This window comes from Dermacentor silvarum, chromosome 1, assembly GCF_013339745.2.
Source record: "Dermacentor silvarum isolate Dsil-2018 chromosome 1, BIME_Dsil_1.4, whole genome shotgun sequence".
NCBI classification, from domain to species: domain Eukaryota; kingdom Metazoa; phylum Arthropoda; class Arachnida; order Ixodida; family Ixodidae; genus Dermacentor; species Dermacentor silvarum.
This window is the reverse complement of record NC_051154.1, coordinates 96071537-96086943: the sequence shown is the minus strand read 5'-3', so window position 1 is coordinate 96086943 and position 15407 is coordinate 96071537. Positions and strand designations below refer to the sequence as shown.

The 15407-nt window shown below is 44.9% G+C and overlaps 1 protein-coding gene across 1 annotated transcript in view; it reads left to right on the top strand.

The window, feature by feature from the left end:
* The window catches only part of LOC119432968 (voltage-dependent calcium channel type A subunit alpha-1), a 472601-nt gene that overhangs the window by 155226 nt on the left and 301968 nt on the right, over positions 1–15407 (top strand). The window contains exon 3 of the mRNA XM_049671300.1: positions 4724–4959. Within this exon, the coding sequence (XP_049527257.1) occupies positions 4724–4959 (236 nt within the window). The remainder of the gene's footprint in view (positions 1–4723; positions 4960–15407) is intronic.

The following is a 15407-nucleotide window of genomic DNA, read 5'->3' as shown; positions in this document are numbered from 1 at the left end:
TCGCAAATTTCGCAGCTGCGAAATCTGCGAACCTTGCGGAGAAGGCATGGATGATGATTGACATTATCCGGATACATTACAATAGCGTGCATCTGTGCGAAATAAACAGTTTAGTTAGCTGACATCTAATAGTTATACTGCTTGCGTATGGGTGCGTTTGAACTAGCCCCAGTAGTCCAGACGGATTTGTCAGCAGCAGCTTATGCGATCCCTCACTTTGGTCCAGAAATAAAATAGCCCTCAACTTTCCTTTTTTTTTTTGTTCTTGTAATCTTTTCACTCTGTCATTTGTTCTAAACATAAAAAAGAAGTGCTCAGTGACAATGCCTAAAATTTATTTTTAACAATGGCTCCTTTCTTCATCGTTCCCTGGTTGCGAAACTTGTTTAAAGTTACACAGCCTCGCTTCTGAAGGTAAGGATAAAGAAAGAAAGAAAAATAAATGCACCTACAGAGAGGCGAGTTCCCTCCGAGGTCGGAGTTCATTGTCGAGCCAGTAGGCAACTCAAGCAAGATTAGGTGTACTAGTGGCATGGGTTACTTGGGCGTACAAGGGCAAAAAAAAGTACCTGAAATGACACACCTGATTGTCGTGTAATTTTTCTCCCATCGAGGGGTCTCACTTCTCACTCGAAAAAAAAATTAAAATAATGAAGGCTCCGAGATTGCGAAAACGAGTCAGTGCAGTCAGCTCGGTTTAGTTTCTGGCACATAAAGAATGAATAAAGTCGTGAGAGGTCAACGCGTTGTCGTTATGCAATATGAGAAATTTTACTGCAAACAGAGATTATGTAATCTGGTATACGATGCCAAAGTAGACGACCCTTATCAATGGCGTTTCCAATTCCACTGATTGCCCGAACAATATATCACGCCTGAACAAGCGGTACTCACCAAAAAGAAAAAAAAAATACCCGATGGATGGCCCAAAGAATAAAATTCATTGTGGCTCAATTTGTTGTATTGTCGAACTTCGACAGGGCGCACGCGTAGGCGGAGGGAAGTTATTACTTGCGCCTAATGGATGACGAGACTCATAGTTTGAAAAGTTTCCGCTCGCGGCATGTAGCTGAAGAGCGAGCAGAGAGAGAGAGAGAGAAGGGAGAAAGAAAGAGAGGTTAATTAGACTTTGTCACGGTGTAAGGTGTTGACACTCGCCGCCCGCCGCGGCGGAGAGCGCGGACATATCGTGTTCGAAGCTGCGTGAGGGGCGCTGCGGCTCAGGGGCCGATTGGGCGTGACTACAGCGAATACAATCTGGTCGCGCCGTTTGGTGGAGTGTCAACATCTAAGTATGTTTGTTACACCGTGGACTTTGTTCTGTTTGCTATGCCTTACGCTTGGGTAGGGGGATGAGAGAGCGAAAGCAACAGAAAGAACTCATATGGGTCTAGCTCATTCATACGCACTAAACAAGGTTCCGTGTACCTACAGTCGGGCACTCAAGTCTGTCACCTTCATGTACTGCACAAGAGCCCGTGTAGCTTTCTGCGAAGACGAGCTGTGAGGCCAGGCTCCGAAGGCCTTTGCTTCGGGAAAAGGCCGAACGCCCAGGCTACTCAAGGTTCACTGTAGAGTCTGGCGCTGTTTGTCGAATCATGAACAGTGTAACGTGGCATCAACAAATGACATCGATACGTTGGAACGAGTCGTCAGCATTTCTTGTTTAAATTTATTGTTCGAATTGCCAGTTCGTAATGATGAAGCACTCCCGTCAGTTCAATTTTATGACACTGCATCGGCATTTGTTCCCCGAATTGGTGAAAATGTGGAATTGACACGACGTTAGCGTTGGAAGCCGCAGGTCTCGTGTTCAGTTTCTGTGCTCAGCAGAAGAAAAAAATTATCTGTAATTTTTAAAGCCAAGCCGCAAAACCCTTCAGTGTCCCTACTTTAGCTATCGCTGTAGAATGAGCCTTGGCTGCTTTGAAAGCCACAAAATGTTAACGGCGTAAAAGATAAGGGTGAGATAGCCGTAGATATATAACAATACGCGTTCAACTAACAGAAGCTCACACGAATTTGAACACATGTCGAAGGCCAAGTATCAACAGTTCCCTATAAAGTCATGAGCACATCGACAATACCAGTTTTATGAGAATTTCAATGCTATTTTCTAACATTGACCGATGACATGTAAACAATTATAGTAAAATAAAATTATTTGCAACTGATAGCCCAATATTAATATATCTCAATGTCATTTCCGAGAACGAAAAAAGAGTTGTAATCTGTTGCTAAGTAGATCCCGTCGGTGTTCAAAGCGCGACGTTAGGTGAGTTTGTTGTCGTTAGGAGTTTGCTGCCGCAACCTTGTCGCGCCAAAATTTTGCTGCCTCATTTATGACACTGCCGTCCCGCTATTGTGCCCTGCAGTCAATATCACTGTTCAACTCATATTTCCCTGCGATACATTTTATTATTGTTATGCCTGTGGGCGTCCAATAAGCCAATAAAGCAATTGCTTGAACGGTGGTCTGAGAATTGCAGTATTGGACGATGCAGTCCTCAATCCAACTTTGATTCCATCTTTCGAATGCAAAAAAACGTCAACGAACGGAAGGCGTATGAAAATGAAAAATTTGGGGCTCTACGTCTCAAAACTGCAAAGGTGGTTATGAGGGACGCAGTATTAGTGGGTTACTATTTAATTTTGACCACCGGGTAGTTCTTTACGTGCACCTAAGCCTAAGAATACGAGCGTTTATGCATCACCCTCCATGCCCTCCTTTGCATTTATTTATTTATTTATTTATTTATTTATTTATTTATTTATTTATTTATTTATTTATTTATTTATTTATTTATTTATTGAAAATACTTTCAGGGCCCTAAGGCACTACAGAAAGGAGTGGGGAAAAATGACAAGACGTGCAACTAACAAAAATAATACAAGGCATTTTGAACTCGTGATCATCAGTTATGCTTGCGATTGTGGAGGGAAGGTGGTTCCATGCGACGCTTGTCCTAGGAACAAAAGAGTCATTACACAATTTTGTGCGACGAGACGGTAGACCAAGCTTGAAGCGATGATCGGTCCTTGAAGAAATATAATGAGGTGGATGAAACATGTCATTGAAAAGTGCGTGTTAAAGAACCCCAGGGGGTCCAAATTATTTCGGAGTCCCCCGCTACGGCTTGCCTCATAATCAGATGGTGGTTTTGGCACGTAAAACCCCATAATGTAATCCAAATGCAACCGGTGCTGCTGGGAATCGAATACACGACCTCTTGCTCGGCCGTAGAGCGCCATAGACGCTGAGCCTCTGCGGCAGATAGTAGACATTTGCAATCATACTGAGGTCCACTAGCAGCTGACGCAAGCGATCCGTTCTCGAAACGACAGGTTTCGCACCCTGACTCACAGTTGCACTTGACGGCTCGACGCGCTTCAGTGCAATGAAACCTCAATTAAGGAGGTCTTAGTGAGAAAACCCAATTTTCAGTTATTGTACGACTTACAACAGGAGGCGCAAGCAGCTATTCCTTCTCCGAATAACAATTTCGCACCAAGCATCCTCTGCAGGCACTTGTATGGGAGACTTTATAATGAGGAGGCGTGTGAGGAAATATCGACGCAGCCCTGAACAAAAATAAAGGCGCATTGCATGCTCCTAGTGATAATTGTCATAATAAACGAAGTATTACATTTAATTCAATAATTTATGTGTAAACCAGTCAATTTATTATATAAATGTATAACAACTACAGACTTAATTAATGTAACTCTCCTAATTCTGTACATAACTGCGCAAGTAACTCCTCATCTATAAGCTACCATTGTCGTCACTCGAATGGTAAATGGTGATTTATATTCCGCTTACTTTAAAGTAGGCGGTCCAACAACAACAACAACAACAACAACAAATGAAAACCTACGCGTATACTTCCTGTCTTGTCCTTCGGCTCTAGGAAACCACTGATGCGTGCTTCTTCTCAATTGCGAGAAAGCCAGCTTTAGGGAGCGCCTATTAAGAAGGTTTGCTGGAGTGTGGTCAGAATTTCCGGCACGTTGGAAGTGTCGAGCACGTAGCCCTTTCTGCAGATTTCTTATTCCAGGATGGTTTGTTATATTTTTTCAGTGGCTCTGCTTGCTAGACGTGTCCTTTGGGTCTGATTGATTAATTGATTGCTTGCTTGATTGATTGCTTGATCGATTGATCGATCGATTGATTGTTTGATTGATTTGATTGATTGATTGATTGATTGGTTGGTGTTATAGTGTCAAGGCAAACATTGATTATATTACACGGCGGCATAAAAAAACATGGCGGGCAGGTAGGGGGCTAGGTTTTTTTGCACCAGTAATCTCGCATGATATCGGCTTCTGCCCTGTGTTGATCACGGGAGCACCTTCGGGACTGTAGCGCTGCAAGTTAAGGCCACCGCAGTGGGTGCGTAGTGGCTTTGCCGTTGCGCTGCTTAGACCCAGATCGCTGGATCAAATCCCGGCCACAGCGGCCGCATTCCGAAGGAGGCGAAGTGCAAAAACACCCGGGTACCGTTCATTGGGTGCACGTTAAAAAAAAAAAAACACTTGGTAAAAATATAATCCGAAGCCTTCCACGACGGCGTGCCTCATAATCATATCGCGGTTTTGGCACGTAAACACCCTGACTTTAATTTAATTAAGTTAAGGCTCGCATCAGGGTTACCGATCAAAACATGCGGGCGGAAGTGAGTGTCGTGCACAGACTAACCGGCATTTATTTCCCTCCGTGCAGCAGCGAACAGTATGCGCCCCAGCCGGCGGAGGGCCGAGCAGCCTGGCGGTGACCGTGGCTGCGGCATCAGCCCCGTCGCCTCGCACGTCGCGGCGCCGACGGGCCCCATCGCGCCTCTCCACAGAGCTCCCGGCAGGAGTGACGTTGGGCCGACGCAGAGCCGTCACGACCACGGACCACAAGACCTGTGCGCTGCTGCATACCAGGCTCAAGGGGATCCGCCTCGAGGACATCGCGTGAGTGGAACGCCTGTTTTGTCCGTCGTCTGTTTCAGGCCCGCTGCACGTTACGTATAAGGGTGTACGCTGCGCGTTGGCAGCCGTTCATCTGTGCAGCCTATAGGTGATCTTAATTTCAGCTGATGGCTGCCGCTCTCTTGAAAATTCTAGCCAGTAGTCATGAGCAGTAGCCATCACCGCCAGTGCAGCATCTACCTTCCATCTTCTACTTTCATTAAATGAAAAGTAATCATTCATCACTGTTGTTCTTACTAGCGATGAGTTAAAGCACATTTGCAAGATAAACGCAAATGCGCGATGGTTTTGTCATTTGCAGGCTGTCGTACCACTGCGCGTAAGGTGGTACTGATAGAAGGCATTAAAGGCTCTAATGGCGGCGTGTCTTTGCACGTGCAAGATGTTTGATAAATGCAATTGTGGAGCACAAAGTGAAAAAAGAAAAAGAAAATGGTCGAATGCCTGGCGTAGTCTGCACACCGTCCCTCGGGTGCTTTTCTGTATTTTTCATGGAGACTGCACAAGTGGGAGAACGCGTACAGAACGAGATGTTCAGAGATTCTGCCACCTACGTTATATAATAAACGGTCAAAGCCGTTCATGAGCTGCAATCTATGTCGGTGCACGGATTCGGCCGTCTGGGTTCCTGCTTTCAGCGCGGAAGCCCACTAGACTTTTTCTCCGAGCAGAAACTGCGATACATAGCTGTTCTAAGGAAAACACTAATTGCCGCAGAGGAAGCTTGCCAGCTCTTGGACCAAGGATGATCTTAAGCTTGCAGGCCTTCTCTGCTCCCGATGGGGATTGCCTGGACGGTGCACAAAGAAACATATACTTGCAGCTAAGAAGCGACCACGTAAGACGGACAGCAATTAGCCGGGAAAAACGACTGGGGCCTCCATTGCTTACAGAGACATCCCTCTAGTTCTCAGCACTGGTGCTTACAACCCCTCCTTGTCTTCCACAGCTGACTCTGACTGTCAGCGGCAGAGATCTTCGAATGAGCCTCGCGTCGTCCAGGAGTGTTATATATATACTGATTGCTACGACGCCGGATCATTGATCGCGATTTTATTCGTATCGGTGACGAGGCTATAGCTCCCGAATTTTACCGAATTGGTGTTGTCGTTTGAGGCTTTTCTCATATTCAGCCTTCCCATAGTTCATTACGATGGCGCGCATCTACTTGTTTTCGTACTTTTTTTGCGAGAATACTTACCGGACATCAGGAACCACTGCGGTCGATTGAGTGCGGTGCGAGAGGCGATTAAATCTGTTGGTCGTGCGAACTGTCATCTCAACAGAGAGGTGTCCACGCACCTTTCTATGTTGTGTCTTGAAATTTGTGCCCGAATAAGGCGCAGGAATTGATGAAGGCTGGCCATGTGCGCAAGACCGGCGGCCGTATGCCGAGCCTCGCATCTCAACGCGGTGATGGCATCATGAAGGCCGCCGGGCCGTGTTTCCCATGGTGCGGTCGCTTGGCTATACTCGTAAAGCACTGCCAAAAAACAAAAGAAGAAGAAACTTTAAGCTGGCTCATCTGCGCGTGCTTGCAAACAACAGCGTCCTGTGAAACTGCGTCCTGTGAAACTCCTGTCCGACGGCAGGATCACAGCTGCCTGCTTGCAGAAATTGTAGCAACGAAGAGCCCATCACATTGAAATATCCCCGGTGTTTCAACGAACACTGTAAATATATTTTTTAAATTGCCCGTGGCAGATAGCACAACTATAGTCCATGAGCTGGTCTCCTCAATATGCGGCCGAGCGAAGGACACTAAAGCGTAGTGTTGACTGTTTAGACTCCCGCCCCTTTTCGGAAGCAAAGGTTTTAGGTGCGTGGAGAAGCATTGATCATGCCCAGCGCACCATAAGATCACTTTTGAACTTTATGTGTGAGACGGGCTTAGACGGTCGTCTCTAGGACCTGTGCAGTGTGCAATGTGCGAAATGTGTTTGTGCGATGACGTTCTGTGTGGACAACACTACTCCTGCGTGTAGTGCGTGAAAGGGCACAACCGCGTATTGGACAACGTGTGTAAATAGTAGCTCATTGTACGATATCATAATCACCTGCCACCTACCTCTCCCTGTATCTCCCACTTTCCCTTACCCCAGTGAGGAGTAGCAGGCTAGAGACACGCTCTCCAGGCCGACCTCTCCTCCCTTCTCTTCATTAAAATCTACTCTCTCTCTCTACTCGAAGAGGCGGGCATTGACTTGAAAAAAAAGTTGAAATGCAAAAGGAACTACTTAACAAAAAATCACTAACTAAGTTTTAACTAATTAACTTATGGTACATATCAATTTACAAATTCTAGCGGGAGAGTTCGCGAGGCACTTGGAATGAATTCTCAGGATCACACCAGTTTCGACATAATAATTCTCGAACTTTGCGGAGAAATGTATTGGCGTTGCAATTACTTTTGTGCTTCAATACATAAAACGAAGTTTTGTTAAGAAAGTAAGTGGAACGACACTACATTTTTCCCTCAAGTTTGACGGCACAAATCTCGTAGATGGTGTCATCCACATAATTATTTTCAAGTGGATCCGCCTTGCGAACTCCCCGGTTAGAATTTGTAAATTGCAATATGTGCCATAAGGTAATTAGTTAAAAACCTTATTCGGATTCTTTGTTGTTAGTCAATTATGCATTTAAATTTTTTGTGCAAGTAATGTCTGTCTCTTCGAGTAGACCTGTTCATGGACCAGAATTGTGCCATCTGCCACAGGCAATTTTTAAAACTTATTGCAAGTGTTCGCTGAAACGCCCTGTATAGCGAAAGGGACAGAAAGTGAGAGAGGCATAAAGGAGAGATGCCTCGACCTGAGCGAAAGGGACAATGGAATTACTTGTGCCTTATTCTAAGAAGCTTGAAAGTGAGTTGAAAGTATTTTTTGCACATAAATAAGTAAGCATAATCAGCAGCCATTCCGATGTGCTTATGACGCACCCGCATAGGTGGCGAAGCATCTATGTATTGTTTTTTTTTTACGCTGTTGAGTAAAGCCAGAGCAAAGACGATGACAACTATAAATTCCCCTAGCATATGGAATTTTTTTTTACCATATATAGTAAAATACCTATACGTACTTTATGCATTTCATGTGTGAAATTCATGCTGCCTGCACCGGTTGTGCAGTTTGTGTGTAATTGGCGAATGATTGGTGTAAATCTCGCGGCATTCCGTCTTCGATGAAAAAAAAAATACTGTCGAGTGGAATTAGTGCTAAAAAAGACGCACACACAGGAAGGGTCAACGAACACAAGCTATATGTTTGTGGCGCTTGTGTTCTTCCCGCCTTCCATTTGCGTGCGTATTTTGTAGCGCTAATCTCAACAGTCGTGCATAAACAAGTAGCCCAACATTTAGTCCTTATTTAAAAAAAATATTATGGTAAAACGACACCGAGGAATGCTGGCATTTGAATCAATAATAATATTATCGCTTTCTTTTTCTTCGCTAAGTTTTTATAACGAACGGGCGATCCATTCATCTTGATTCTACAAGAGTGCAGTGATTTTTGAAACTGACGCTGGGTGGATTTATGTTAACTAAACGCGTTCTAATCAGCACATAGCCGCCGCCGGGAAAAAAATGCGCACTTTCGCCCAACACCTGGAGTAGCATGCCAGGCCATTAGCCAGGATAAAATCTCCAGCCTCTTATAATGTCAACGTTCCTCTAATCTTCGCAGCTCATTACAGGGAACAACTTTTTAATGATCGGCTGCTGCAACAGCGCAGACGTGAAAAAAAAATCTATTTCGCAACTGCATGCCAGCCATCTTATGACTCATTTCATGCGCCCGTGTTCAATCAAGTTTTCCTTTTTTCATTTCTTTTTGTACGCGTGGACAATTTTTAACGCTATTGTTGCACGACTATTTAAAAATGTGTGTTGCAAAATATTTCTGCCTGTTTATGCGACCTAAATTCTTCACGGTAGAAGGCTCTCGCGCAAATAAAATACAGACTAATTGGTCGCAAGAATACAAGCACCGTTGTCGAAACACTGACTTCCAGGCCGAGGCTTTTCTTGTTCACGCACTGTTGATCGATTGCGCAAGACACGTTGCACGAAAGCACTTATGAGTTCACTCACATGCGTGTACATTCTACATTGATTATGCCGGCAAAAGCATTATTAATTTGGCGAGACACACTAGGCGCGTGTGCGTGTGGTGCCGACCTGCCGACGCGTGCTTTGGTAAAGCGCAAGAGGAATAATTCTTTTCATCCAAAATCATTCGCGCCCCGGCGATTTAACAAGAACGAAGCGATATCATTCACCAATATTGATGTTCTACGTTGTTACTTGGTGTAGCACCGGTGAGTTTGCATTTTACCAAGATGCACCAGTATTGTTCTCGTTCAAGCGTAGCGCTCTGCGCGGAACAAACCTCACTAACCGCGTATGTTGAGCTGGTTGAACTTGCAGACACAATTCATAGGATCCGTTTTTGGGTGGTAGACTATCGCTGCACAGTTGTGAACGCTGTTAATTAATAATCATGAAAGGGCTCATTATGCTTCTCTTCACTGGTCGCCTATTGCGTAAAGCTCTCACTGATGCCATGTTCACGAGGGTCTTGTAGGACCAAAGAGCATACATACATGCTGACGCAGATTTTTGTTTTGTCTTTAGGTCGGCCTATAAACTGTTGTATCTTGTAGGCCGACCTAAAGATAAAACAAAAATCTGCGTCAGCATGTATGTGCACACTTCTCAGTATACATCCATCAAGAACAGCGCCAGCTTCGAGGCCCACAAGTATTTGCAAATGCAATCTTTTTACGGAGATCATACAGGCCTGCAGAAGTTTCCGTAAAAAAAAAAACGATAGGAATATTGACAAGGCTCTAGACTGAAATATTGCAGCCATCGAAACACTTTTCATACTCTTTCATGCGAAAGACGCAGCAAGATTGCTAATCCAAAGAACACAGAAAATGTTTAGCGCACCAACTCAGCTTCAATACCGTTTCTTTTTTTTCCCTTCTTTGCACTCGGAGGACGAAACGAAATACGACCAGGCTTCTCATTTTCCGAGTCGCAGTTCTTCGCGCTAGAATGCTATCTGTCTACACGCTGTTGGGATTATGCCGGGCAAGTAGTGAAAGCCGGGGAAAGCGTGTCTTTCTCCTCTGTCGCGACGCAGCTGCGTCTCGTTTGAACTATACGCCCGAGTACGGCTGCGGCAAGGAGGCATTTGGCCGAGCGGCAAGGGGAAATAAGTGCCTGCTCGCAAACAGCGTAGTGGTGAACGCGTGTAACTGGGACATTTGCAAGTCAATTTTGTCGCCGTAATTATGCACGCTCCGCATTTTGCATCCGCCGGTTCCTTCAAGCTGCGCGCACGCGAGAGCTGGACGAACCGAGCCCTGTAGGTTTCGTTCTACCTTTTCCAAGTTGACAATAACTGCCGCCGTAAACGTTGCAAGGCTCGCAAAATTACACGCGGCTCCGAACAATCTTGCCCACCCGAAGACAGCGGAGAATACACTCATTTATCTCCTGTCGCGTACACTGATAACGCCTGTAAGGTACACAAGGCTGCAAATGAAACAAGGCGGTCCGAGAATGCCTGCAGCATGCGTAAGTTGCGTGGGCCCTATAAATGAAGCAAATGTTACGCAAAGGTTTACTGATCAGGCGCTGCCCCGCAGCGTCTGGCCAGCAGTTTCAGATGAGCGCCTACGCCGCCTACGCCGCTTACGATCCGCTTCGCTGACATTTCCCAGTCTCAAGCTCGGCCCCCAAGGAACTGTGCTTATTTCACATTTTCATTTAGCGCTCATTCCACAGACACGAGTAACGCGTGGCAAGGTTGATTAGAAAAAGATAAACAAAAAATCACGTGACCCGACGTACTGTGGGAATCGATGCTATGCGAAGCATTTTGCAGGTACATCTGGCTATCCAGCGTCGTTTGGGATTGTTTGTTCTTTGGAGTCTCCTGTAACTAAAGCAATTATATGTGCATGACATGAGCGTGTGTGACGGCAGCGACAAGACGAAGGCGATGGCGCTAGTATGACGGTGACGCCGCATCACCAATGTCTCGCTCGCTCTTTTTTTCATTATTGGTCTTTACTATACGGCGAAAGAATGTTACTACCTGCACCGTTTCTGAAGTTTTCGGACAAATCCCCGCGGGTTTCTACGAGCCGATAATTTTCTTGTTATATTGATTTGGCCCGCTTCATAAGGTTAACTGACAGAAGAAAAGCTTTCTTTCCGCGAGTAAAAGGCTTTCGCGTTTCCACAGCACTTTTTAGTACGTATAGCACACGTACATCAGAACTTCAAACGAAAGCCCACGCGGACCCACTTGTACACGCTTACAAAAAAACTGACGATGAGTGCCGAAGTGCTCAGGTATTTGCATTAACGAAAATGGCGCTCAAACGACCTTTCGGCACGCCATAAGGTGAATATTTTGAGATCTCACTCATTTTGCTAATCACCTTTTTCTCGATTTTCAATTTTTTTTTCTGGGAATGTCTTTCCAAATGAGAGAAACTGTCCTTAAATATTAGAGAAAAGATAAAGACGAAAACAAGATAGTCGCGTTCAACTTGAAGACGCAGTAAATTTATACATTTTCCACTGACACCACGGAATGATTTTTTTTAGCTTGCAAAGTAATTAAACGTTGAACCGAATTTTTTTCCTTCGATTGCAGAGTCTTAGAAGCCGAGGAAGAAACATCTGTTGCGCATATTTTGGTGTTATCGTATAGCGGGAGCCTCATTAAACTTCGCTACCGGGAACTGCACAGAGCAGTGCCTGGTGAGGCCCCGCGAGCGTGGCAAAGCAAACTGATAAAGAGACTTCTTGCCTCATACGGAGAGAGCAAAGTGAGCACATAATAGAATCAGTACAAAATGTTAATTAGAAAGAATACAAACGTACACCAACATGCATAATGACATACGAAATAGCACATCACTTTCAATATAGGTAAGAGCTTGTGAGGTGCATCAGCAACCTGTCAATAAACATCGCAAATCTTGGGAGTCAATGAAGAACGAAATCTCTCATACCAAAGAACAATTAATATATATGCTGTTCAATAAACTCGCGCATATTCAAAAACCTTATTTTCACTGTTAATATTAGCAAACGTTAGTATTGAAGAGTTACGCAGCCTCGGAACTTAAATACATTGTGCAGACTCCACGCACTGTGGGAATCGATGTCGTGTGAAGCATTTTGCAGGTACGGGTGCTATCTAGGATTGCTTGGGGTTCCGAAAACCGTTGCCAGGTCAACCAACGCGTTTGTGTAAATTCAGTAGTTACGTGTGCGGGTCGCGAGCATACGTTTGTGTGACTACAGCAGCACGAAGACGATAGTATGGCAGCAAAGACATGGTTTCTACGCCGGCTGTTCGAAGGGAGATTAACAACATGACGATTGTTAAGTTCTACATGTGTTGTGGACGAGCGTAAGCGAGAGAAACACGGATTGTGACGTCATCAGCAACCACGTGCTATACAATCGTACGTACCTACGGCTATGTTACGTGGTGTATGTTAAAACGACGACGACTTGTACCCCAGGCAATAAATGTTAAAACATGCTAAATTTGGCTGATCGCGAAGTTGGTACAACGTCGCACAGTTTCTACGTAGCGCAAACTGCTACGAGTAATGTACTGTGGAAAGTGAGCCAGTCCCGCAGGTACACGAGCTGCCACACGGAACGAAGACGAGAAAGTGGCCCGTGGCGCGCGCGACGAGTGCTTCAAGAGCTGGCTGCCTTTGGAACGAGTCAAGTATGCGTGCGATCATTGCTTGATCCTCTGTAAGAAACCAGAAACTATTGATCACGTATTTCTACATTGTTGCGAGGGGGCTTACTTTTGGGATGTGCTTCAGAGGACCATCGAGAAAGACTTTCCGTTAGATCCACAGGGTGCGCGATACTCGCCTATAGAAAACGAAGATGGACTTCCGTTTCACCTTGTTATGCTAACGGTCCTTGACTGTCTATGGGGCTCCCGTATGGCGGGGGTTCATTGCCGCCCGGATGCTCGGCCCTCACGAATGTATTTTCGAGAATGCATGTCCAGATTAGTAGAAATTTAGAAAGCACAACAGTGTGTACCTGCGTGGCTGTCGAAGGTGGAACTCTCGACAGTGCCCAAACAATTCTAAACTAGTCAGTCCAGCAAGGCCGACACTTGTTGTTGAAAGCTTACTGTTTTATCTTGTTTTCCCAACAACTAATTGTTGTTCGATGTAATATTACAAGACAGGTAATAAAGGAAAAAAAAGTTCGTGGCTTAATGGTTGGAGCACCGGGCTGCGGTGCTTGACGGCCGTGGTTCGATTCCACCAACGGTCACGCATCATTTTATTTTCATTAAAGTGAGGCGAGACAGGAACCCACCTACCGCAAAGTGCCAAGGATGAGGCAAAGAATGCCTCACCATAATAACTGACGCAGGACTGATGTCGCGTAGTTGTGGTTACTGAGTGCCGGTGCCTGGAACGTTACGCTCTTTATCCCTTGTCCGTTATCATATCTGTGCCGGCCTATCCCGCGGCAATTTAATGCGAATAGCCTTCGCCTACTTCATCAACTTTGCGCCTATCTATCTAGCATCTTTACGCGCTCTTCAACGAAAAAGAAAATCATTTAAAATTAATTGGTTGCTGGGCAATACGGCGTGTCGATACATTCCTTGAATACTAATCATCGTAACGTTGGCAGTCATCGTGAGACAGGTTTTGCCGAATTTTTTTTCGCATAGCAAAGGTCTGAGAGTCTTGCCTTTTACGGCGAATTTATATCATCTTGTTATCCATGGTAGAGTAGCAGCAATTTAACTCCAACAAGCCAAACACCTGACGAGACAGTTATCCCTCTTATGAGCGCTACCTCTTTGTCCATATGCATTTCGCCGCTCCGTGAAAGAAACACAGCCTCATCTCAGTAGCTATTTCGAATGAGGTATCCAGGGAACCGTATCTTTTCACTACCTATTATATTTTCCACTCCTTTCGTCCTTTGTCATTGGCTCAGTCGTGATTCGGATGCCACCGTTATCGCTTAGATTGGCTGCTCGGCGCTATACGGGGTAAGAAAAGAATGAGAAATAAGATGCAACCTCAGGCTGAACATGTAATCATGTGTTTTGTATGAGGTGTGTGTGTCTCTGCGTGTGGGCGCGCGTGTAAGTGCGCGTGCGGTGAACGGCCAGTTTTGCGAGCCTATTTCGCTCAGTGATGTTTTTCATTTCTTACTCTGCACCTCCTCTTTGTTTCTTGTTTTCAAACCTGGACGGCACATTTTTTTTTTCATTGGCTTTGGCAAGTATTTGCAAATATTTTATATTTGATTTTTCAGCACATAAGGTACTGTTGTATGCATATACCTTCTTTTATTTGCACATCGCAAAAAAAAAAACAATATTAAAGATACAACAGAAATAAAGAAATACAGAAAAGGCAAGATATAGACGTATTGTGATCACGTTAATTGAGATACGCTTTAGTTTACGCATTGTACAACTGTCGCAGTACCCAAGCATTGCTAATGGTCGTGTTCCATAAACTTCATTAATTTTCAGGCGTTTTAGTAACAGAAGTTGGAGATGTCATTAATAAACTTGACAACCGCTTCAGGCGCCTAAAAAGCCTGAGCAAGTAGTTTGTTGATCATGAAAAAAGAAAGAAAAAACTTATCGCGTTACCTTCTACGTTTTTTATTTTTTTCCTTGACTGCGGGAAGCTTACGGTTGGCGCGCCTAGGTTTCAACGTAACGCTTTTTCGTTATTGGCTTTTGCTAACGCTCCCACATCTCGAGGAGGGCGGAAGTCTTAGCTTTCCTGCAGGTATCCTTTTTTTTGAACTCATCTCCTATCTTCTGAATTAAGTCCAGAGATTTACAACGTGCGCATGATTAATAGAAAGCACGATATAAACTGTCTCCTTTAAGGTAGCGAAATAGCAATTAGAAAGCGAGAAACTGAGCAGGCTGATGGCAACTGCGATATTGCGCAGCGCTTCGCTTGCCGCGTATAAATGGACCCGGCGGCTTTCTGTCTCACAATGAAGAGCAACCGCTCTCACTTTGAGCTCGAGCAAGCGGTCTTTATATACAGGCTTGTGTTGCTCGATGTTTTTTTCGCGCCTTGTTCGGAGGTGGAAGGGACGAGAAACGCTTCGCAGTGCCAGTGTATGTTTCGGAAGTAGCTGGCGCAATGTGGGGCCATTCATTCATTTTTTTTATTGACACTCCACATGTTTTGCAACTGAAAAGCTTTCACGTTTCTTCACTGATTAAACGCAGATTAAATAATGAAATGTAATTATTGGATTAGTTAATTGTTCAATATACCACTACGCATATAGTTGCGAGAGACGGTGCCTGACAACACGACACGTACTAACAATACGCATTACGCATGGCAGAATGCTCTCCCTC